Source organism: Microplitis demolitor, chromosome 4, assembly GCF_026212275.2.
Source record: "Microplitis demolitor isolate Queensland-Clemson2020A chromosome 4, iyMicDemo2.1a, whole genome shotgun sequence".
NCBI classification, from domain to species: domain Eukaryota; kingdom Metazoa; phylum Arthropoda; class Insecta; order Hymenoptera; family Braconidae; genus Microplitis; species Microplitis demolitor.
Genome location: NC_068548.1, coordinates 23,931,463 through 23,953,962, shown reverse-complemented (window position 1 = coordinate 23,953,962; position 22,500 = coordinate 23,931,463). Strand labels below are relative to the sequence as shown.

Sequence of the window (22,500 nt, the reverse complement as noted above, 5' to 3'; positions counted from 1 at the left end):
AAGCTGATATTACGAGATATTTGATAGGAATAGTCTGTTTCACGACTCTCGACGGGTATTAAATTCATAAATTACACGGACGTGCGAATGCCAGGAAAATAAGAGGGAAAGTTATCCGAGTTGAGAGCGATTTAAATGAGGGGAAAATTTATCTATATATATATACATTCGTATATAATCACGACACAGCAATCTGTTTAATGAGAAATGTCATAATAAAAAATTCAAATATAAATATAAATAAAATAATAATGGGGGGCAGGTAACAAAGACCGGAAATTTGAATATTACTCCGGCCAATAAACGAAATTATGGTTTTACATAAATTAAACTAATTTGATATTACAGATGGAAGGATTAAAGTTGATCAAATATATGTTTGTATGAAAATAACGCAAAAGGTAATAAAAAAATTCCAATTACACAAATTAAATTGTTAAAATGTAATAGACATCCGCAACGGATTGCGTATGAGTTTGGATTAGTTTCATTAGTAATATATTTAGCTTGATACCTTTGAAGTAACTAAATTCACATTCAACTTGGCAATTTTGATAATTATAACACCCTCATATATACCTACATATACATGTACAAATATATTACTCCTTTCAATATTAATTAAACTTTAACAGCGCCTTTGGTTACGAACTAGGATTCAAATAGTATTTATTCGCGCTCATCAAACAGTAATATTGGGGTAGAAAAGAAATGCTCAAGTTTAATATAAAATAAAATTTATTTTTTGCAAAGTAAACTCGGAAGGGCTGAATTAAAAAAAATTTTACCTCAATTTTGATGGTAATATTTTCAAAGTGAATTTTTTATAATTTATAAAACACCCTTTACTCTTTTCACATATTTACTATCATAATAATTACTGTTTTAAAAAGTAAATTATCGAAATAATGAGATTTAATAAAAAAATCTCGTTATTCGGTGTTTTTATGAAAAAATTTATTCTAATGTCAATGAAATAAAAGTAATATTAAAAATATTTAATTTTTTAATTTATAAAAATGTTTTAATTCCTCAAAGTCCCTTGTCGGCCAACTTGACACTAATTAATAAAAATAAAAATAAAAAATTTTGATATCAAATAATTAAATGACGAGCAATATACTGAGAATAAATTTGCCTTTAACCGGGAACAAGTCTCATGGGCAAGTATTCATTAGATAATTACTGTGAGAATAATTAACATGACCAGCGACCACAACGAGCTTCAGAGAGCTGATGACGGTCTACAACTCATGCTCAAATATAATGTCGTTTTATTATCCTATGGCGACGTATTTCAATGGGCATTTTAATTACATAACGCGCCACAATGCAACTACGAATTTTGTTATAGCAGTTAATGATATTAATATTGATAATAATAATAACAGTGATAAAGAGTTGAGTATAAATAAACCAGAATACGCAAATAATAAAAGACCGCCTTTAATGTTTGCGAGATTTAATGACGATATTAAAAAATTAAAAGGACATTAGCGAAGAAATGAAATTTAAAAAATCTATAAAAATATGAAATTGTATCTTGCATCTTGTATCCTGAATCCTGATCTATAAAATGAGCTCTCGATACCCTGAAGTGACCAACAGTCTCTGACACGAAGGGGTTAATGGAAAAAGCGTAACGGTAATGCGTTGAACCATTTTCTCGGCAATACACGTTCGCTCGTATTTTTTTTTTCTTTTTTTATTATTTTATTTTTCCACGTTCTGGGCCATCTAACCGGGACTATAAAATTTCTACTGCCTCTCAACGTCTATTCTGTCCAACTTTTTTATATTTTTTTATTTTCTAAAACTATTATCATTATTATTATTATTTTTGTCTTTTCTTCTTACCCTGGGATGTCTGACGACGTGTGTAGCTTCTGACTTCGTCTACTCTACACATCCTTTTTTTGCACATCGAGTAAAGACTATCTCTGATACACGTGCCCGAGTGGCCTCTCTAAAGTGCAAACTCATCTAGGACACGAATCAAAAAATAAAAAAATCAAAGTTTTAGTTTAAGATTTTCTTTAAAACAATATCTGTAACTCTTGTGCTATTGAATTTATTTTAAAATTCCACCGGTTGTATAAATTATATTTTTATAAAACTTTGTTACTAAATTCTATTAATTTATTTTAAGCTCAGTCACGTGCAAATGAGAAAACTAATAAGATTGAATTCAAAGTATCCAAGTATTAGTTTATACAAAGAAAAAAAAATTAATTTAAATTGTTAATTTTGCTGTAAAAAAAAAGTCTTGATTACTTGCAATCCCGGTCTTATTTAAAGTTCTTACGAAGCCTCAAGCGAAAATTAGGATTCCGAAGAGCATTGGAAAAGGAGAAGGTTACAAAAAAAAAGGAGGTTACCAGTGGCAGTGTTTACTTGTAGGTATGCGCAAAGTATCGGGTTCTACTTACCTTTGTTTCGCGTCCCGGCTACTCCCAGAAAATGTTGGAGGGCAGGAAATGCCTCCTTGGGCGTCTTTCCAACTATTTGTCTCTGCAAACTTCTCAAGTCCCGGTTTTCCTCATTTTCAATATCAACAAAATAATTTCTCATGAGAATTTAATTTCACTTAGCAATAACCGACATAACAATCTTATATAAAATATATAATACCCAGCAGAAGAAAATTAAAAAGCTTGTTTAAAAACAATGTTTACGGTAAATCTTACAATTTAAATCTATGTCTGGCAATTAAATTCTTACTGTGAGTTGTAGCTGGTGAAGAAGAAAGAGGAGGATGAGAATGAGGTAAAACTTGTGAGTATGAAACAGAGCTTGGAGGACTAGTTCGCGGTTGGTTAGCGTTCATTTGGAAGTGAGCCAAACGCGGTTATTAAATGCTAGCCGACCACGCGAACGCGGTTCTCGATCTTTACTCTCACTTTATCCAAAGACTCAAAAACTTGGTAAACTCTTCCCATCGCCTGCATTTTGCCCGTCGCGTTTTAAAACTCCAAAGTCGTTAGCTCAAGAATGGAGAAGACAAGAATTGCCAAGACCATTTTTTTTATTACCGTTATCAATATTATTACATTCTCTTATTCATCCCCTCCCCCTTTTACCCCTACTGACGCTTTTTCTATCAAGACCGAGCAGAGAAAAAATTTACGTTGTCTACATGCATTAAATTCTCATGAAACATGCAGGCGTTTTTAAAAATTCCATTTCCTACTTAACTCTCAATCGAATTACTCGCTTTAAAAGTAACTCGAAAAAAAAGAGATCGGTCAAGAATAACAATAATAATAATAATAATATAGAGTGCATAAATATCGAGTTCGAAAATAATAACTTGTGAGAGAAAAGTTGCATGCACCCGAGCTTTTCCATTACTTTGGTTCCTGGAATATAAATAAAAGCGTGCAGACAGAATCCTGGTAAAAAGAGCAACAGTAATAACGGGAATCAAAAGCCATTCAAGTACAAAGGAAACGTCGATCGCATTGTAGTTTAAGAAATAAAACACAGGGTTTTTAAATATTTTCAGTTCACTTCCAGTTGTTTGCTATTTTTTATTTTATTTTATTTTATTTAGTAAACATTGTCGGTGATAATTATGTACAATAAATTATTCCTATCTAATCTAACGATATCTCTTATCTGCAATAAATGTATGCCAGTTCCTTTAGCATCAATTTTTTTATTTTTATAGTTTTATTTATACTTAAACCTATGAGCGGTCTTGTTTGTTAGCAATAACCCACTCGTCATTTTCTTTTTTTTTCTTTTGTTATTTTAATTTTAGTTTAAATATTATTAATCCTTGTATTTTAGACACGACACGGAAAAACACTCGTTGTGTAATATGATATTCATTATCGGTGACGTTACGCCGCGACGGAAAGGCGTCCTCGTTTACCAAAAGTGAGACCAAAGTTTTATTCCTGCCTTCATTTCTTTCCTTCTTTTCACATCACGCTCCATCTTATCTGGTGCTACTATTATTATTATCATTGTTGTTGTTATTATTATTATTATTATTTTGCTCCTTTGTTCCTTACAACATGATATCCCCACATTTCTACAATCTATTCATGCTTTTTTTGTAAAAAAGAAAAAAAAACCATTTGTTGTTCTCATTAATTAAGAGTTCGTGAAAATTGTCTTTTACTTTTTTTAACTATTAAGAATATTAACACCTATAAATAAATTTTTTTAAAATCATCATTTCACATATGTACGTACGTATATATTTTTTATTTTCAATTATAACGTATTATTTAAATTCAACGTTAAATAAAAAAAATGTTATCGACCCAATTTACCCCATGTTCTTTTTGCCCCTTTCCTACAAATTAAAAAAAAATTCATAAGCCGACATTGTGAAAGAAAAGTGTTTTCTCAGAAAGTAGCCGATTAGTGAAAATTTTTGCTTGAGCACGAACTTGTTTTAAAAAGTTGTTTCCGCAATGAGTGGAAGCGCAAATCGAATTCTCAATGTAAATTCCACATCCTCTATTCCACCTTATTCAGATTCACCTAAAAAAAACTAAATTAAAGCGTAAAAAAATAAATGAAATTTATCTCATTCATCATCGGACAGTTTTGGTAACAAAAAGAACCTCATCACGGTTCCGCATAAAACAATGCGCAATCACGCAAAGTAATGCACTGAATTTATTCAAACAAAGCAAACAAAAATCTGTGATACCTTTTAAATTCAAATATGTAACACCACCAGCAGAGCCATAAAAACTAAAACACATTTTATCCCTCACATTTAACATTTACTTATACGTCATGCACACCACGATCCCATCGTCCTCTCATTATAATATTTTTTACTTCCTTCAATACAAAACCAGCGTCATAGTTTTTTTTTTTTCTTTTTTTTTCTATCCTTCATCCATACCTCGGCTATATAATCCATATATATATTTATACATTTATATTTATATGTGCTGATCGGTCTAAAAAGATTGACGTGCATTTATATCGCTGGCGTAACGTTTCCGGTGTCAATATTTATGATACAAATATTATTTACAAGTCCAATTAAATGACAACCATCCAATCTCAATTCCGGGTATTTATAAACATTATTTTATTATATTGCGTTGCAGATGTCACATGAGCGTATCCTGGCAGAAGATGGGGCGCATGAAATTTTTTTTTGGCCAAACGATGTATTTTCTACCTAAAAGTAACAAAATACTAATTTTACCTATTTTTGGAATAGGTATTGGGCGCCATAAGGGTATTTAAATTTTTTTTTTCTCGCAGAAGATAAAAATAAAGTTGTGATTTTGAATTTTTTTAAAATTATCAGAAAAATGTTCATATAAGAAAAATTAAAAATCAGCACAATCAATATTTTGTAACTTTTAAATAAAAAGTACATCGTTTGGCAACAAAAACAATTTTTTTATACCCCCTTATGGCACTCGAGAACCATTGGGGCGTATAATTATATCTACGCTTTAGGACACCAGCCACGCGATATTTAATAATATTAATTAATGATAATAAATAAAGACTTAAAATTAATTTTATATCCCAAAGTGTTAATAATTTACAAGATGAGTAGTGGTGTGTACAATGTTTGTGCTTGGTTATCATCGTTAGTTGTGACTCAACACGTGTCGGATATATGTATTAACACGCGTACAATACAACTACCACCAAGTGCGGTTAACTATAACATACACGAATACATATTGAGTATCGTCATATCTGGAGGGTGGTATCGATCTGTTTAGTTGCGTTATCGTTGCTTCTGTTGGTGCTCTTATCGGTACTGGTTGCATAAATACCCTTGCTAATTTATTAAACCACTGACGATCCTGTTTTCGCTCTTGCTCTTATTCTTATTCTTATTTATCTCAGTCGACATGGAGTAGATCATATCCATTTGGCCCTGTTAGGTTTTACCCAGCTAACAAGAACGAATGTACAACAATATAATGCAGAGAGGGGGGGAGGGGGCACGTGTACGGACGTCATGAAGACCGATTAACGAGTTTGTCATGGCTGACGGGCCATCGTTATTCCCCGGAATAAATTGGAAGCGATACAATGGGTAACATTCATACATTCATGTATATAGGATATCATAATTTAACTTGTCGAGTCGAGAGTTGTTGGGAAATTTGTGTTTTCTGTCCTCCACTGCCGTCTATATAAAACAGTTACGTTATGTTTTTGTACGGCGATTCAATTTTTTGATTGATGGAAAAATTTATACAAAAACGTCGATTGTCGGTTTAATTTATCCAACATGCCATTCAAAATAAAAATACATGATATTTATTAAAAATAATGAAAGCTTTTTGGTATTTATTCCGGAGTTTAAATTTCAATGTCAGTTCTGCCAAAATTATTTGTTTTCTTAATATGTACATGAGTAATTGAGTGTCGGGTGTAATTCGTAAGCGATAAGTTATTTTATCTGCTCGATCGCAATACGTCAGTGATATAAGTAAAAGTAGATTATACTCTCGTTTCTGATAGTGTGTAAATGTAAGTCCCTGTAATGGCGAGTGTGTGTGAGCCGAATCATTGAGACTCCGAACGACGACAGATAATCCAGATTAAACCGAATATCCTTATCCCAGTTTTAAAATTCGTTTTTACTTCTTATGGCGGCTTACGAATCAATCAAACGGGATAAACTGTCTAACGGACAAATATATAACACTGCACGCAACCAAAAATATAAGACGTACTTGGTTATCTTTTATTAACTCACAGATTCTCTCAATCGCTCGCTCGCTTGCTCGCAATCTCACTTTACTTGTCTTATTTTATTTGTACCCGGGATATCGACTCGGCTGGTCATCCACGAGCTTTATTTCATTTTCTTAGCAATACTTTAATATATATTTATAAATAGTATTTATTTGTTTAATTTTTTTTTTTATTTTATTTGTGCCAGTCGTATTACACTGAAGATATGTACAAAATGATGAGCGATACCAAGAGGCAGCTTGAGGATAAAATAGGCCCTGCTGTCCCTGTTTGCATCGCTTCTGGACGTTCACCTGTAACCAATCAAATTTTATTGGTTACATTTTTTTTATAATAAGAAAATTAAATCAAGTATTTAATTAAATTTTTGTCAACTATAAATTTATTTGTCAATCAAATAAATTGTCAATTTAAATTTATATTTTTCTCTTGAAACATTAAAGCTGAAGTTGTTATTTATTTACATAAAGAAAAATATTTTTCAGCTTCCACGTATCGATACATTTCTAGCGATTCCAAAGTGACGTGAGCTTTGAGATTTACTGTATCATTTTCAATATAATAAATCACATGAAAGTATCATCCTGTCATATATATGTATCAATGTATTACCAATTTTCTTTGCAACAATATCTTCCTTAGATCTACTGCCACTCTAATATAAACATATTCCGACTCGATTTCAAAGACTAAGACTTATAACAACGATAAATAGTTTCTCTCTTCTTGAGAAAAATAACAAAAATAAAAACCAAACATGAGCAAAAGCAATTTGAAAATATAAAAAAATAATTCATTGGGCAGACCGCACGGATTATATAAATTTTTCATCAATATATTCTCCAAGGAAATTTCTAAAGTCGAGTAGCGCGTACTTGGTAGCTAGTAGCCAGTAGCCAGTGGCCAGTAGCCCAGTGAGACCTGAGGGGATTGAATAAAGCATCCAACATTTCCTACACATACAACGCACGTCTATTCCCTCATTTGGGTACTCGAGTCCTGGCATTGTCGAATATAAACCTTTCCCCCGTTATACCTTAGCTACTTGACTTGAAGTAATATTACGTTATAGGTTACTGAGGCCCGCGTGGATCTATAAAATGAATCGAAATGCAATTTCCGTAACGTCCGTGGCATATCTACGAGCAGTAGTTGAACTTGTGTGTCTGCCGTAAATCCAATGACTCTTACTGTTCCAGTTATATAATTTCTTTAAAGAAACTCCTCAGCATTTTTACCAGTTACTGTATTACCAAATAGAGCGCAGAGAAATCAAATTTATTAAAAGTGGGCAAAGGTACCTGATGGTATCCGATGGTGGTATCTGATGGTACGATAAATTAAAGTTCAAGTAATTTAATAAAGAGAGCAAGCACTCACCATTGACAACGTGAACACGTATAGACGCAGTATTGGCATTGCTGGGCTTGCAGCTGTATTCACCCGAGTCTGAGGGCTGTGCTGTCTGTATAAGGAGCCACGAAGTTGTAACATCAGTTCCTTTCTCCGTTATCACCGACACACCACCTCTAGGACTGTCGTAGCTGAGTACGTTGCCGTCGTAGTACCAAAAGATGTAGGCTGGGGGTTCTGAGCTGAACCGTATCGCACATGTCAGGTTTATCGTACTTCCAGCACCCACGTACAGTTCCGGACCACCGAGAATCGTTGCCGTGGGAACTGCATCAACAAATACAACACCATTTTCATGTCAACGTCATCTCGTAAACAACACACTGTTTTATCATGCCTGTCGTTCTATCACAGTGTCATCTCTAGACTAGTAAAGTTTACTCTGGTCTTGCAGTATATACTGCGATATATTATATTCTATTGTGTGCATCTATATAGATATGATATCAGCTACTCACCGACAACGTTCAGGTAAAACTGGTGAGACTTTAGTGGTATGGTCGATATTTGACAGTCGTAAATACCCTGGTCACGCTCCTGGGCCCATTTTATGCACAGGGTCCACTCAGACCATTCGTTATTCTGACCGGTGTTCTGTCTGTGCAGAGCCTGGAATCGCTGATCACTCGTGTAAGTGTACGCTCCGGTTGTCAGAATGTGGATGTCTCGCAGTCGTACCCACGACACCTGATTTTAAATTTAAATACACAGTTTATTATTTACTTTTTTATTTATATGTCTTTTTAAAAAAATTAAATTTATGAAAATTAATTATTTGAAATAATAATTAGTAATCTTCAGCATAATGAATTTTTGATGATCCTCTTAAGTGATATAATGAATATTTTATTATAATCATGGATAAGTAGTAAATTTCAAGTTTTATCTCTGTAAGCATCATCCTACGGATAATAATTATCAAACAATTTAAACATCCTGTTAGAAATATTTAATAATGTACGACTAAAGACTCGAGTATTTCCCTGGTTAGTAATAAAAAATTTTTGATTGAAGTTTACGACAAAAACTATTTTTAAAAAATAAATAATTAAATTTAAATTTAAATAAATGGGCGGAGGTTTATAAATATTAAATAAATAATTAAAATAGTCGTCGGTTATTAGCATACAAGTTGGTAATTTATCGAGAGTACGGATATGCAATCTGTTAATTTGATGATGGAATAGTTTTGTTTGCGACTGCGGTTGTTGTTTATAAATTTTAAAAATAAATTACTTGGAATAATATCAGGTCCTCAATATTAATACTAATGATTTAAAGAATTCATATAGAGAAAGGAAGTAAAATTGGCCAACAGAGACAGCGAGCTTGGATGGGGATGGCGTGGCAGTACTCTGGTATACAGGGTGTAGATGGGAAGGAAGACGGCAACGGGTATGGCTCGGTACCTATCGAATAACTATTTGAAATATCGATGCATACCGAGTACTCTTGAGGTCGAATATCGACAAACCGTTGCGTCAAGACGAACCCCTCAGGATTCTCAAGTATTTTCCACATTGAGGACGTGCGTCAGAGTCACTGCCAGTGGAGCCAGTAACTGCGACATGAGCAAACGCTCACTGCATTTTCCACCATCGCCCATTAATATTCCATGGCACTCGGTATATATTGCCTGGTGACTGGTGCAACCCGCAATCGGATTTTAAACGCCGAGCTGGGGCGACAAAAATTCCGCAAATTCGATCAATGAATTCATCTAGAGCTCAATGACGTATATATAAATACGTCTGTGGTAGAAATATCAAATTTTACACGCTCCAATATTATAAATTAACCGCTGACCGAAAATATTTCACTACGACATTTTCATCTTCATTTTATTTCCGACAAGTTGAGGTAAATATTTAGTCCCCTATTAATATGGAAGACCCAGTTGACATTCGATGTTCCAGGTAATGGTCAAACTTTATTTACCGATCAATATGTATGTATGTAACAAGTATTTATTATTATTTTATGTAATAAAATTAAAAAAAAAATAAATGCTCGGACAGTTATCACTAATATTTATTTTTATTTTTAAATCAAGACTATTTAGTCAAGTTGCGTAAATAAACATCACTGTTACAAATATTTAAATAACAAGCACAATATTTATTTCAAATCCTATAATTATTTAATCTATATATTTTTATTTAAAGGCAAAGTATAAAAATATTTTTTTGCAGTTATTTATTTACTATAAAATAGACAGGGTGAATTTACTGTTGAAAATAATGATTAATTTTTTTTAATATTCAGGACAAAATGGAGGCTAGAGTAACAATTTACAAAAACGCTGTATATTTACTCATCATTTGTATTTCCGTAAAATAAAGTTATTTCCGGTTGGAAAATTTTTTTCGTTTAAGTTTTTAACAATCTGAAAAATATTTAATTTAAAATTAAATTAAGAAGTAAGGAAAAACTAATTTTTAAAGATCTTAATTATTTTCAAATTAAATATTCATAAAATTTAATTGACTTAAATTAATTTTTAAACCGAAAAAAAAAAAAAAAAATTATATGAAATAAAAATTTTAATTGAGACTTGGAAAAAACAACTTGTCAGAATCTGAAGGCAATGAAGAAAAATTAAAATCCTTTAATTGTATTTTCTGGCAAGTACTCTATAGACCACCATGAATATGTATTAAAAGTTTAATAAAGGTCAAATTTATAAATTATAATTTTTCGAGTAAAAAATTATTCCACTCGAATTGTTAATAAGTTCAAGTCAAATAATTAATTTCAAAATGAAATCTCACAAATTGCCCATTTTACCCCGAGCTGTATATTAATAATTCTTAGTTTGATAATCAATAAATTTTAATAAAAGATAAAATAGTATAACTTTTCAAATTAAAACTTGTATTCAGAGAGTGTTTTATTAAAAAGTCTCGTACTTGATTATAATATTTTTTTAATAATAATAATTAACGAATTTAATTTAATTTAAATTTTAAATAAAGTACTGAGATAATTAAATTTAGTTGTGTTCCAAGTACACAGCATTTCGTTTCCGCGTATTGAATTTTTTTTTTATTTCACGTTGACGGCATTATCTGTTACGTATCGTATTTAAATTCGCATGTTCGTTTTAAACCCGGTTACGCAGGAGTAACAACTCCAGCAGATACATGAACAAATAAATTACATTGTGAATTTATAATAATTGGACATCAAAGTAATGCGACTACTGAAACATCATATATATATATAAATATATAAATATTTAATTTTTTCATTTTCTATAATTAGTTGATTTTAAATTAAATTTAAAAAATAGTTGGATGGAAAATAATAAAATTTGTTATATTGTTTGCGATCGAAGTGTACTTTTGTTCGCAAATAATAAATAATAGATGGTGTTTTTTTTTTCAACGCAGCTATGGAATAAATTGTCAGTTATAAGTTTATAAATTGAGTATTTATTATTTTTATTAATTTAACTCCAAATGAATGTTGGCGGAATATAATAAAAATATCAAAATGTCAGGTTTTTATATTTTATTTATTTGTAATAAATTTATTGACTGCCACATAATTGTGATAAAAAAAACTTTTATTATTTTAAATTCACAATTAAAATTCAAATTACCAACGATCTGATTATTTGGTACGAGATTGAGGATTTTAGCTAAACTATCAAAAATATGATAAAACGATATGAGATAAAATCTTAAGGAAATTAAATTTTCTACAAAAAAGTGCTGATCTATTTTTCTCGTATCTATGACCGTTAAGTTAGAATTTTAAATTAAAAAAAAAACGAAAATTGCGAAAAGTATAGAATGATATATACATATATATATATAAGTATTCATAAATTTATACCTGCAGTGATAAAAATGGTAAATAAAACTGTGGATAATAGAATTATTTAGTGATTTTAATTTAAAATATTAGCGAAGACTAAAAAAGTTAATAGTCAATGGATAACGCGGTTCATTCAACCGCGAAGTTAAAGCCTTCAAGTTATCATTAACGCCTGAGGCTATTACTACAAAGTAATTTCTTGCTCCTCAACTCTTATTATACGTAATTTTACTTTAAGATTATTTTTTTTTTTTTTTTTTTTTTTTTTTTATGGTGATTTATAAAACTTTGAGCTTCATTAAATCGTAATAAATTCAAATCTGGCCGGTGAATAAATTTATAACAATTATAATGAAGAGTTTAGCGTAGTTAAAATAAGTTTTAATTATTATTATTTTTTGAAAAGGTTTATTGCCAGGGTTATTGGGGTTAGTTGGACTGAGTCTAAACCGAGTATTGACAAAATAGAGTTGTAGCAACAGACCCGAGCGTCGATAAATGTCCAATTGGGTTGATGTAATACTGTTATTTCTCGATAATTACTTTTCACTTGACACTCGACTACAGTATTGTCAGCTAAATAAATTATATTGAAAAGGTAATTTAATTTCAACACTGACCTTACGCGTTTAGTGCCTCTGTTTTATTATTTTTATACAATCGACGGTAATTAACTGAGATGAAAAAAAGAAAAACATTTATCCCTTTTAATTAAAATAGCTCATAAACTATCGGCTTTATGGCAAAAGTTGCTTCAATTTTTTGTAGAAAATTTAATTTCCTGTAAATTTGTTTTTATATATTTTGTTTATATTTTTCATAGTTTGACTGTTTTAATTTAAAAACTTTTTTTTTTTTGTATTTTTATGTTAATTAAAAATTAAAGTATTTTAAATTATAAATTGTAGCTAAACTGTAAAAATTATCATCAAAGTGTCCAGATACAAATTTGTAGGAAATTAAATTCCCAATATAAAAAGTACTTTTACATTTTCATGTAAACATGATAGTTAACGAGTTATTTTAATTATAAGATAAATTTAAAAAATAAAATTCCTGGTAGGTTTATTTAAAAATGATTAAAAAAATACTCACAGTTTTATTCCCAAGATGTCTGACTCGACAAGTGAGATACGCTGTTTTTCCAATGAGAGCAGTGACATTAGTGGGCTGGTTAAAATCAAAAGTGGGCTCGGGCTTGGTCTTGAGACCGATCGAGTGATCGATCATCTGCTGTCTTGGCCTGCCTTGCCCAGGATGCCGCTCCAGCTTTTCCATCCCATCATTTAGACTCAGCGTGTCTGTAACCCAAAAACACCGGATCTAATTAGTGTCTCATCGTATTTAGTCTCAAACCCTTAAACAAGTTCTAGATCTTCATATCCGTTAATATTTTATTTAAAATACCGACGGTCGCCAGAGGAAATTTAAAAAATTAAATTTTTATATTTTTACAGGCCTAGATACGTGTGTTTGCTCAGAAAGCTCGACGAGCTCAGGTACTTGAAGAGAAAGCAGAATTCTCATTAGTCGCAAGAGTTACTGTCGAGAAAAGCGCTGATCCAACGAGCAGTAGGTCGAGTTCGCGATTCCCTTCGCATTCGAGTTTAAGAGCCACAGTGAGGGCGGGGGGCAGAGAAAAAATGGGCAAGGGGATCCAAGAGAGGAAGCTTGCCCAAAGCTCAGGGTATATACTCGAAGCAATTTACTTGGTAACGATAAAAAAGAGAAAGAAAAGGTGAATAACGAGCACACGTTATTCCTCTAGACTCTGTACCGGAATAGAAAAAAAATATAATAAAAAATAAAAAAACGATTGACATGAAGACGCATGAAATAATAATCGTTGGGTAACATAGACCACTTTTCTATGAGCTATACATCTATATACATTCTATTGAATGAGATTTTAGTTTTCTTCAGGTCACCGAGCTTCAGCTTTAAGCTTTCATTAGATTAAATAAATTTTCATTGATAAGTATGATCATGTTTTAAACATTAATTTTGTTTATTATAATTTTTTAATCAGCGAATTTGAAATTCAAATATAAATTATTTTATTGGAATCAGTGGTAAAGAGGAAAGTGGGAATTTGTCAGTAAAAATTAAATGAGGATGGTCGGAATTTTAATTTTAAATATAACAAAAGGTCCTTCCACTTTTCTATTTAAATAATTATATTTGTAATAAGAATAATTATGCAAATATATTGAGGTAATGAGGCACTAAAGTAAAGGAAAATAAATATTTTTTTAAAATCAATAAAGTTTTTTTAGCAATTTAATATTATAAGAGTCGATATCACATGCTCTTGATCGCAATATGTCATTGAGTATTGGCTGAAATTTGAATTTTCAAGTACCCAATTGATTGATCGTCCATCTCATTGAGACTCTTCAGGAAAAAAAAAAAAAAAAAAAAATATGAAATGACGTGATTTTTATAATTTTAACATCCCGCCCTCTGATTACCTTTTTATATTTTTTTTTTATTTTAGTGGAACATGAAAGTAATTAACGTAAATGGAATACTAAATAATGTTTGGTTTTTATTTTTTATTAGTTTGCCGAGAGAGATTTAATTTGGAAACAGGGTTTTTGGTGGTCGACTGAGGGCAGTTTTTATCAAGCATGTATTCGGTGCAGCAACCAACCGCCTTATTACTCATAAGCCAGAGCAGAGAGTATCGATTACAGAAAGCATAATTGCACGAGTCTCATCAGGGATGCGGAGAGTAATTTACGCTGCCAGCTAACATAAATTAACATTAGGATCCTGGAGCTTGACAATGTTGGCACACACCAGGGACATTTAACTCCGGTTATACATATATATATATATATATGCAGCCATGGTACACGCTTCTAACACTACAATATTATTAGCTTGCATTTGTAATGCAGAATTTATTTATTAAACATATTAATTAAATTTTTATGGTTTACTTTAAATTTAAATAGCGACAAAGATATTGACTATGGAAAAATCCATTCCCCTCGTGGGGAATTAAATTTAGCATAAAAATGTATTTATGCAATTTTTTTTATCTGTGATAGTTTAGCTAAAACTTTAATTTAAAGATAAAAAATTATATTATTTTAATTTTTTCCTTAATTTATAAATTTAAGATCTGGTTAAATTTTCAAATATATGATAAAAGTATACTGAAATATATTTTTTCTTTATCTATGATAGTCTAGAATTAAATTCATAGATAAAAAAATAATCATTTTTACCTTCCGTGGATTTAAATTTTAAAATTCTAATTCAAATTAAAAGATAAAAAAAAATCTGTCTATCTGTTGACCCTGCGGGCCAGCCCTGAAACTTCCCGCTGTTTTCCACCTTCTTGAGCTCGAAAACATTGTTGTGATACAAAAAATTCTCCTACGTTTTCTTTAGGGTGAGTCTAGGATTCAGAGAAAACTTCTATAATATCACTTGCACATGAAAGTGAAGGAACATAATTTTTTTTTCTCAACACCGAGCCCCGAGTATCAGAAAAATATTCTAAAATATCGCTGGTGCATAAAAGTAAAGGACAAAAATTTTTCAAAGTTTTCTTTCCGGTGACGCGAAAAGAATGGCTTCTTAGGACCTCAAACATCTGATGAAAACTCGATTTTCGAAAATCGGGATGAAAACAATAACTTCCCGAAATTTTTAAAAATCATCGATTTTCTGAGTGGGAAGATAAAGATTAATAAAATAATAGCAAAGACAATAAATAAAAACTTTTTAATTACGAATAAAGCGAGTAATAAATAAGCCAAAAGCATAAACTGAAAATAATAGTAAATAATTCGTTAAATTTATATTTAACTATTTAGATTGTCGTGATCACGTAATTCCGTACGTTGACATGCTCGTAAATGTCGGACATTTGTTAGGGGGACATATAAATACAGTTTGTGGGTGGGTGTATGTGTGCTCACAATCCGGGGTTGTGCAGGTCGATGACGATGGTACGACAGGTCCAACACAGAAACAATTACACCTGAGCTTTCGTACACATCGACATCACCGAGGTCATAAGACCTCCTCGTAAATCTCCCGTTTGTTAGATTCTCTCCACTAACGATCGTTTCCTCGAATCCTATCGATTTCGCAAAGTTACAAAAAAACCACCCCCTCACATATGTACACACATATCTATATATTTGCAGAAACTATCCATAGTGTTTTAATGCCGAGCGTATTCGAGAAATTTCAAAATTAAATACTCACTAAAAAAACTAGAGAAAGTATCAAGAGAAAAGATTTCTGCGGATAAGTCCCTACAGACCTATACTATCTTCTTTTTATAAATATATAGATATATATATATAAAGTTATACCGACTCCTCTTTGGTTCTCTTCTTTACAAGCAAAGCTCCCGCGCGCGTCGTTACCCTCACGAGGATTTGAATATTTAGATCGCGCTGAGATTTCACGACAAACTTTTTTTTTCTCCTTTCAAGTGATTGCCCAAAATAAAATGGATAAAAAAATACTTAAGTTTTAAAGAAGATTATTATTCAATATTTTCGATTGGAATTCTAGTAAAATCCTTCAAAAGTATCAATTTCTTATTTTCTTCTTCTTTTAATTTGATCTCAATGAAGCGTAAAAATGGAGAATAATGATAATAATTTGAAGCTTTGTTATTATTATTGAAATACTGACAGGATTATAAAAAATTAAACTAATTTTAGTTTTAAATCTTAGCTCGGTTTTCGTAAATATGTTTATTTATATTTTTAAGTGTCTGGATAAATGCGTAAGCGGGTCGAGGGTGCTCCTCTTAACTTAAAGCAATGCAATTAAAAAAAAAGCTCTGTACAATATACATATATATATATATATATGTATATAAATTAGTCGTGTCGTAAATTCATTTGCTCGTTAATGAGTGAGTTCAAATTATTTTATTACGAGGGATCTTTTTTGTTTTTATTTTTATTTCATCAAAGATCTTTACTGCAGTACATCCATCGAGAACTCTAGCTTTTTATTTATATTTTTTTTAATGAACCTCAAACGAACTTGTAACTCGAATCTAAATAATTATATTTTTTGTCCAACAATCGACTGAGGTACAAAGAATTTTTGATTAAAAAAAAATTATTAATTTAGAAATATATTTTTAGTTGAAAGAGTTTTAATTGTCGAGTTGGAGAGAATGGAACATTTTTTTAAGTGTTTGATATTTGAATAAAAAATATAAAATACGAAATTAAATTGTCGAAATTCGTTTTACGTATAAATTCATTCGTTTTTTATAGGAAATTATATTTTCTATAGAAATGAACGAATACTTTTTTTTCAGCGATCATCGTTCGATCAGAATTTTTAATCAAAGATAAAAAAAAAAAAAACGTTTTAGTGAATTTTTGCGTAAATTTTTAGATGGAATAATTTCATTTTAAAATTATGGGTAAAATATCAAAAATACGATAAAAGTACACAGAGACAAACTTTTAGGAAATTCAATTTTCTACAAAAAATATAAATATATTTTTTCAGTATCTATGATAGTTTAGTCATAATTTTTGTCCAAACAAAAAATAAATTTTTCAGTTTTCTATCAATTTTAAAATTAATCACTTTAAATTAAAATTTTAGCGAAAATATAAAAAATTTGATAAAAGTGTTAAGAGGTAAAGTCGTAAGAGATTACAATTTCCTACAAAAAAAGTAATCTTCAATTTTCACGTAAACTTGATAGTTAATTAGCTATTTAAACTTGGATAAAAAATTTTCGAAAAGAAAAAAAAAGTTGTAGTAAATTGAACCTTCGAGCCAAATTAATTACAAATATGTTCAGTTAAACTTCTCAATAGAGCAGTAAAAAAATAATTGAAAATGTAATTTCCGTACGCAATCAGTCGATCGAAATTAAAAAAGTACAGAATTAAATTCTCCGACTTGATAAATTTTTTCAGTACGTTCGAATGTACATTTATCGTAATATAAATCTGGTCGTTTAATAAACTCGTTATCAAGATGCGTTCCCATTCCCAACTCGTTTAAATTTAAAAACGCTCGTGCACGCAATCTCCAATTGCATTTTTGTTATCCACTAAAATGTCGATGCAGTGTATAATCATATTCAAACCCAATAATTATGTCCCTCCCATATATCGAGCTCACGAGAGGTGAAACCTCAGATTAATAAAAATGACAAATTTTAAATTCAATAAATTTAATAAACCAGACTCGAAAAATACCCACCATTACTATCTTTCCATATTGTTTTTAAAATACGATTTATTAACATTTAATTTAAATTTAACTTGTGTCTTATGTAAACTGACGTTTTATAAATTGGATTCTGTTTAGATTAGATTAAACGTATAACTATAATAAATGACGGCGAGAACCGAGTCTTTAATCCACTAACGCATATATAAACGATACTGGAATTAATTAAAGATTAAACATCCGAGCTTCGTATGCTGGACATTTAATATATTTTATTAACACTCTAAATGACATCTTAATAAACTATTTCATCATTCTCAATTACCGGCTTTAAATTTTTTTTTTCATTTCCCTCAAAGATAATTAGCTCGCGTTCAGACTTGAAAGCTGCTTGACTTCAGTTTTTGGTCTCAATTTTTAAAGAAGCAAACAATAAAAACTAATTTAATTAATTATTTATATTTCATAGAAATTCGTTTGCGCAATAGATTGCGAGACCTTAAAAGTCGAGAACTTTCTTTAATATTTACATCAAAGTATTTTTTCATCAGAGTAACTTAATTTAAAATTACTAATTAATAAAAATTAAATTTTCTTTTGGAAGAAAAATTGTTTATTAATTATATTATGTAAAGTAAAATGAGTTGGAATAAATGGAGATAGGGACAGAGAGAAAAAAAAATTACCTTCAGTACACATAAAAAGTATAGCGGCGATAGATAGCCTCGCTTGCCATCTCAAAGCCATTTCGCAAAACTAGAATGATCTCTAAACTTTCTTTTATATTCCACAACACAACGATACTCAAATGACCCACATCCTCTTCATAATTTTCTTCATCCTCAATTCTGAATAACGGGCTCACTCCTATCCCTCCTTCTCCTCCTTCTCTTTTTCCTCTTTCTGCTCTTTCTCTGTGTAACTATAAAACAAAAACTTTAACAAGACTAAAAACTACCGAGAAATGACAACACATCCGTACGAGTGTCTCGAGTGCACTTGAAAAATTTTTTAGTCATATTTTAATTCAGAGCATTCACATTTAACAGAACACACCGTACACTGACTAAATAATCCTCCAGACTTTATGTTATTTAAAAACTAATAAAATATGTATGTATATATTTTCTTTTTTAATCGACGCCGCCCTGATCACACACCAAATATATATATCGATATGCCGGCGGCGTGCGAAGCGTCCTCAGAATAAATTATCTAAGTTGGCTTGCACGAGTTAGTCTCGAAGACCATAGATCACTTACGGCAAGTTTATTTCAACCCCCGAGTACTTGCACACACTTCATTGCATTTACATACGTAACGGCTATGCAGCTATCATAAAAGAAAAAGAAAAAAGGAGTAACGTAAAATTTGGTCCGTCTCAGATATTTGTGGACTGGGGACTTATACGCGTATCTATTTATTCCCTCGTTCTCATACGCGTACAAGTTGTAGTTGTGCTGGCGCTTATGCTTGTACTACTCGGACCAATAAATGAGTACATGAACAAAATGTAAGGGCGTAATAACAATATATTAGGGGTATAAATGTAACTGGTGTGTCCTCACATACGATAACGTCACACGTGAATGGTTATTGCCAAACTTTGTTGTTACTTTTATGTCACTGAATACTGTCTGGCAACTCAAACCAATTGTCACTCCACTTTATTTTATTCCTCAACTTTTGTTCTACACTAAAACTCTACATTTTTATGTACACAAATAAATTTTATTTACACTAGAGTATTAGATTTTTTATTTAATCAACAAAATTCACTAATTTTTAAGTTAATTTATTTTTTCTTTCATTTTACTTTCAAAACTTTATCATTTTTTTTATTCGTTACTTTTTATTGGATATCACTGTGGAAAAAAAAAATGAGTAAACATGGGACATAAAAAAGTGTAAAAAAAAAAAAATTTTTAGGAGTAAAAAATTATTAGATCGAGAGAAAAAAATTTTTTGTGACGGTTTAATATCCACAACAAAGTATACATAACGGGAGTACGCACGACGTCTCGACCCCGAGGCAGATTTACCCTGACTGGGGTGAATCCTGTACGTAAGAGCATGCGCGTTTCCGTTCCATCCCTTTCCGTGTGTCGCGGCAGAGTGGAGGAGGTCGTGGGTGGGTGGGAGGGGGGGGGGGGGGGGGGGGGCGGGAGAGGAGTAGAGATAGAGAGGTACATAGAGAAGTAGGCAGGAGCAGCAGCATCTACACGGTGGCTTACACAAAATCATCTGACCTACCACACAGCGACGAGCGAGAGGGCGGCGGTGGCGGCCGCTGGTGAATAGAGAGGGCGAAAAAGCTAGACAATTCGACATACGGGACACATTGCTACGTGTTTGTTCGCCAATGCATTCCTGTTTGAATGTATATATGTGTGTGTATGTGTAAGCGAGAGTATATATATATATTTGCGCATATATATGTGCACCAAGGCATGACGAGTTCCACGGCCTTACAACCGGTGGTGCTCGGGTACCGGCTCAACTAACGGGGAATCGGAAACTGCGGCAGAACAATTGTGGTCCGGAACGGTATTAGTGCGACTGTTGATCGAATTTCCTAAATTTCCGAAACGAAATACTCTACTGTGAGGTGCTAAAGTTATATACTTTTTTCATGCTTAGACTTTTGCTTCTCTGCTCTGTACTCTGTACTCTGTACTCTATACTCGATACTGTTCACTATTTCCATTTATTTTTATTCCCATTCCCATTCCCATTTTATTTTGTCTTTTTCCCTTTTTTACCGAATAATTGAGACGGGATTTTTTTGGCACTAAAGACAAATTATGTTATCGCGAGCGGGTCTAAATCGATTTTCGTTTGATTAAAATCTCTCGAATCTAGATCAACCCTTGTGAGGACACTTTATTTTACGTATATTCGAGCACACATACGTGCGAATGCACGGATCAACGAATTACCGTATTAATAGTCAGTTCAGAGTTCTTTGACACACTCAGTAATCTGGGAGTCGGGAGTCGAGATCTTGTAAAACTGGATCAGGCCGTGTGCCAATCGCGCCCTGGATATGTCCCCACGTACGGAATCCAAAAAATTTATCCAAGGATTATTTAAGTAGCTGAATTGTCACGAAACACCCACAAATCTCCTCACCAAGTCCATAATTTTGTTTACTATTTTTGTTACTAACATTGTTACGTGAAATTCCCAGTTCTATCTAGCTCTCAGATAAGCGCCAATTAAATGCATATCATAACAATAACAATGATAATAATGATAACAAATATAACATGCGATTAAAATAATGGAAACACTTGTAAGAAAAATACAATTTAATTATTTAAAATTGTAAATAAATTATTTTGTTGGGTTTTTAGATTTATAGATGTGAAAAAATATAGAAGCCGGGTAAATTTTATTCGCATTGCACAAAAGTTATACGAGTAGTTACAATAGATAAATTTACGTAATTATGTTATTATACGAAAGCGGATAAAATTTTGGAAATAAATCTGCGGAGAATTAGCTTGTACGGATAGAACAGTACAAGCTTGCGGCAAGGTTTTATATTACTGAGGATAAAATAAAATAAAATAGAAATATTTAAAAGAGGAGAGATGGGGAGGGAGGGAGGGAATGAGAAAAATGTTTAAAAAGTAAAAAATTACATTACCTAAAAATTTAACCGCGTGACAAGTCGCGACTAGCTCTGTTGTAAATAATGCTTCGCGTGACGTTCGTGCCTTCTCTGTTCGTGGATTCAGCCATTCATCAGCTGCGCATAACTGGCACGTAACGAAGATAACGATAAACGGCGAAGCGTATATACCGGATAGTTGTATAGTTATATAGTTTCACATAGAAAATAAAAAAAAGTATATTATATAGCTGCCGAAGGTATTGTGAAGACCAAAGACTAGGCGCATCAAATATAATGACCTGTGTACTCTATATAGATAGCATGTCGTTAAGTATATGCTTACTCAGCTCATCAGATAATTCCCATTATCATTATTTCCATAAACTATTTTCTGGATGGAGTTTCTCACCAAGTAACAGAGAATTAATAAGACTCCGAAATCAGGTGGCCGTTTTTCAAAATTATTTAACCGTTTCTGAATTAAACTATCGGTATCTCTGTGAAAAATGCTCGGGTGGAAGATGAAAAAATATCATTTTGAAGCTTGAAATATGGATTTTTTTAAATCTGTTATGATTGAATGCCGTAAAAAAAATTTTATCCGTAAATTTTAAACAAATAAACTATTAAACAAACTTAATCTATTTTGGACCTACCAGATGTGAGGTAAAAAAATTTTTATTATTTTTTAAAGCCAATTTAACTATTTTTCGTTTAGTTCCGGTTTTATTGGATGACAAAGCAAAGAGGGATAATTT

At 31.5% G+C, this 22,500-nt stretch overlaps 1 protein-coding gene across 2 annotated transcripts; it reads right to left on the bottom strand.

The window, feature by feature from the left end:
• Nucleotides 1-6,897: 6,897 nt before the first annotated feature.
• LOC103578762 (zwei Ig domain protein zig-8) lies at nucleotides 6,898-21,867 on the bottom strand. Of its 2 annotated transcripts, XM_053738177.1 has the most exons (6): nucleotides 21,776-21,867; nucleotides 18,810-19,045; nucleotides 13,036-13,241; nucleotides 8,577-8,805; nucleotides 8,086-8,385; nucleotides 6,898-6,998 (listed from the first exon to the last, which is right to left on the bottom strand). In XM_053738177.1, exons 2-6 carry the CDS (start codon nucleotides 18,868-18,870, stop codon nucleotides 6,898-6,900), a joined length of 897 nt encoding a protein of 298 aa, XP_053594152.1. In that variant the 5' UTR covers nucleotides 18,871-19,045; nucleotides 21,776-21,867. The 2 variants fall into 2 exon arrangements, with proteins under 2 accessions (XP_053594152.1, XP_008558156.1); XM_008559934.1 differs by lacking the exon at nucleotides 18,810-19,045 and having other exon boundaries at nucleotides 21,776-21,806.
• Between the last annotated feature and the right edge of the window lie 633 nt (nucleotides 21,868-22,500).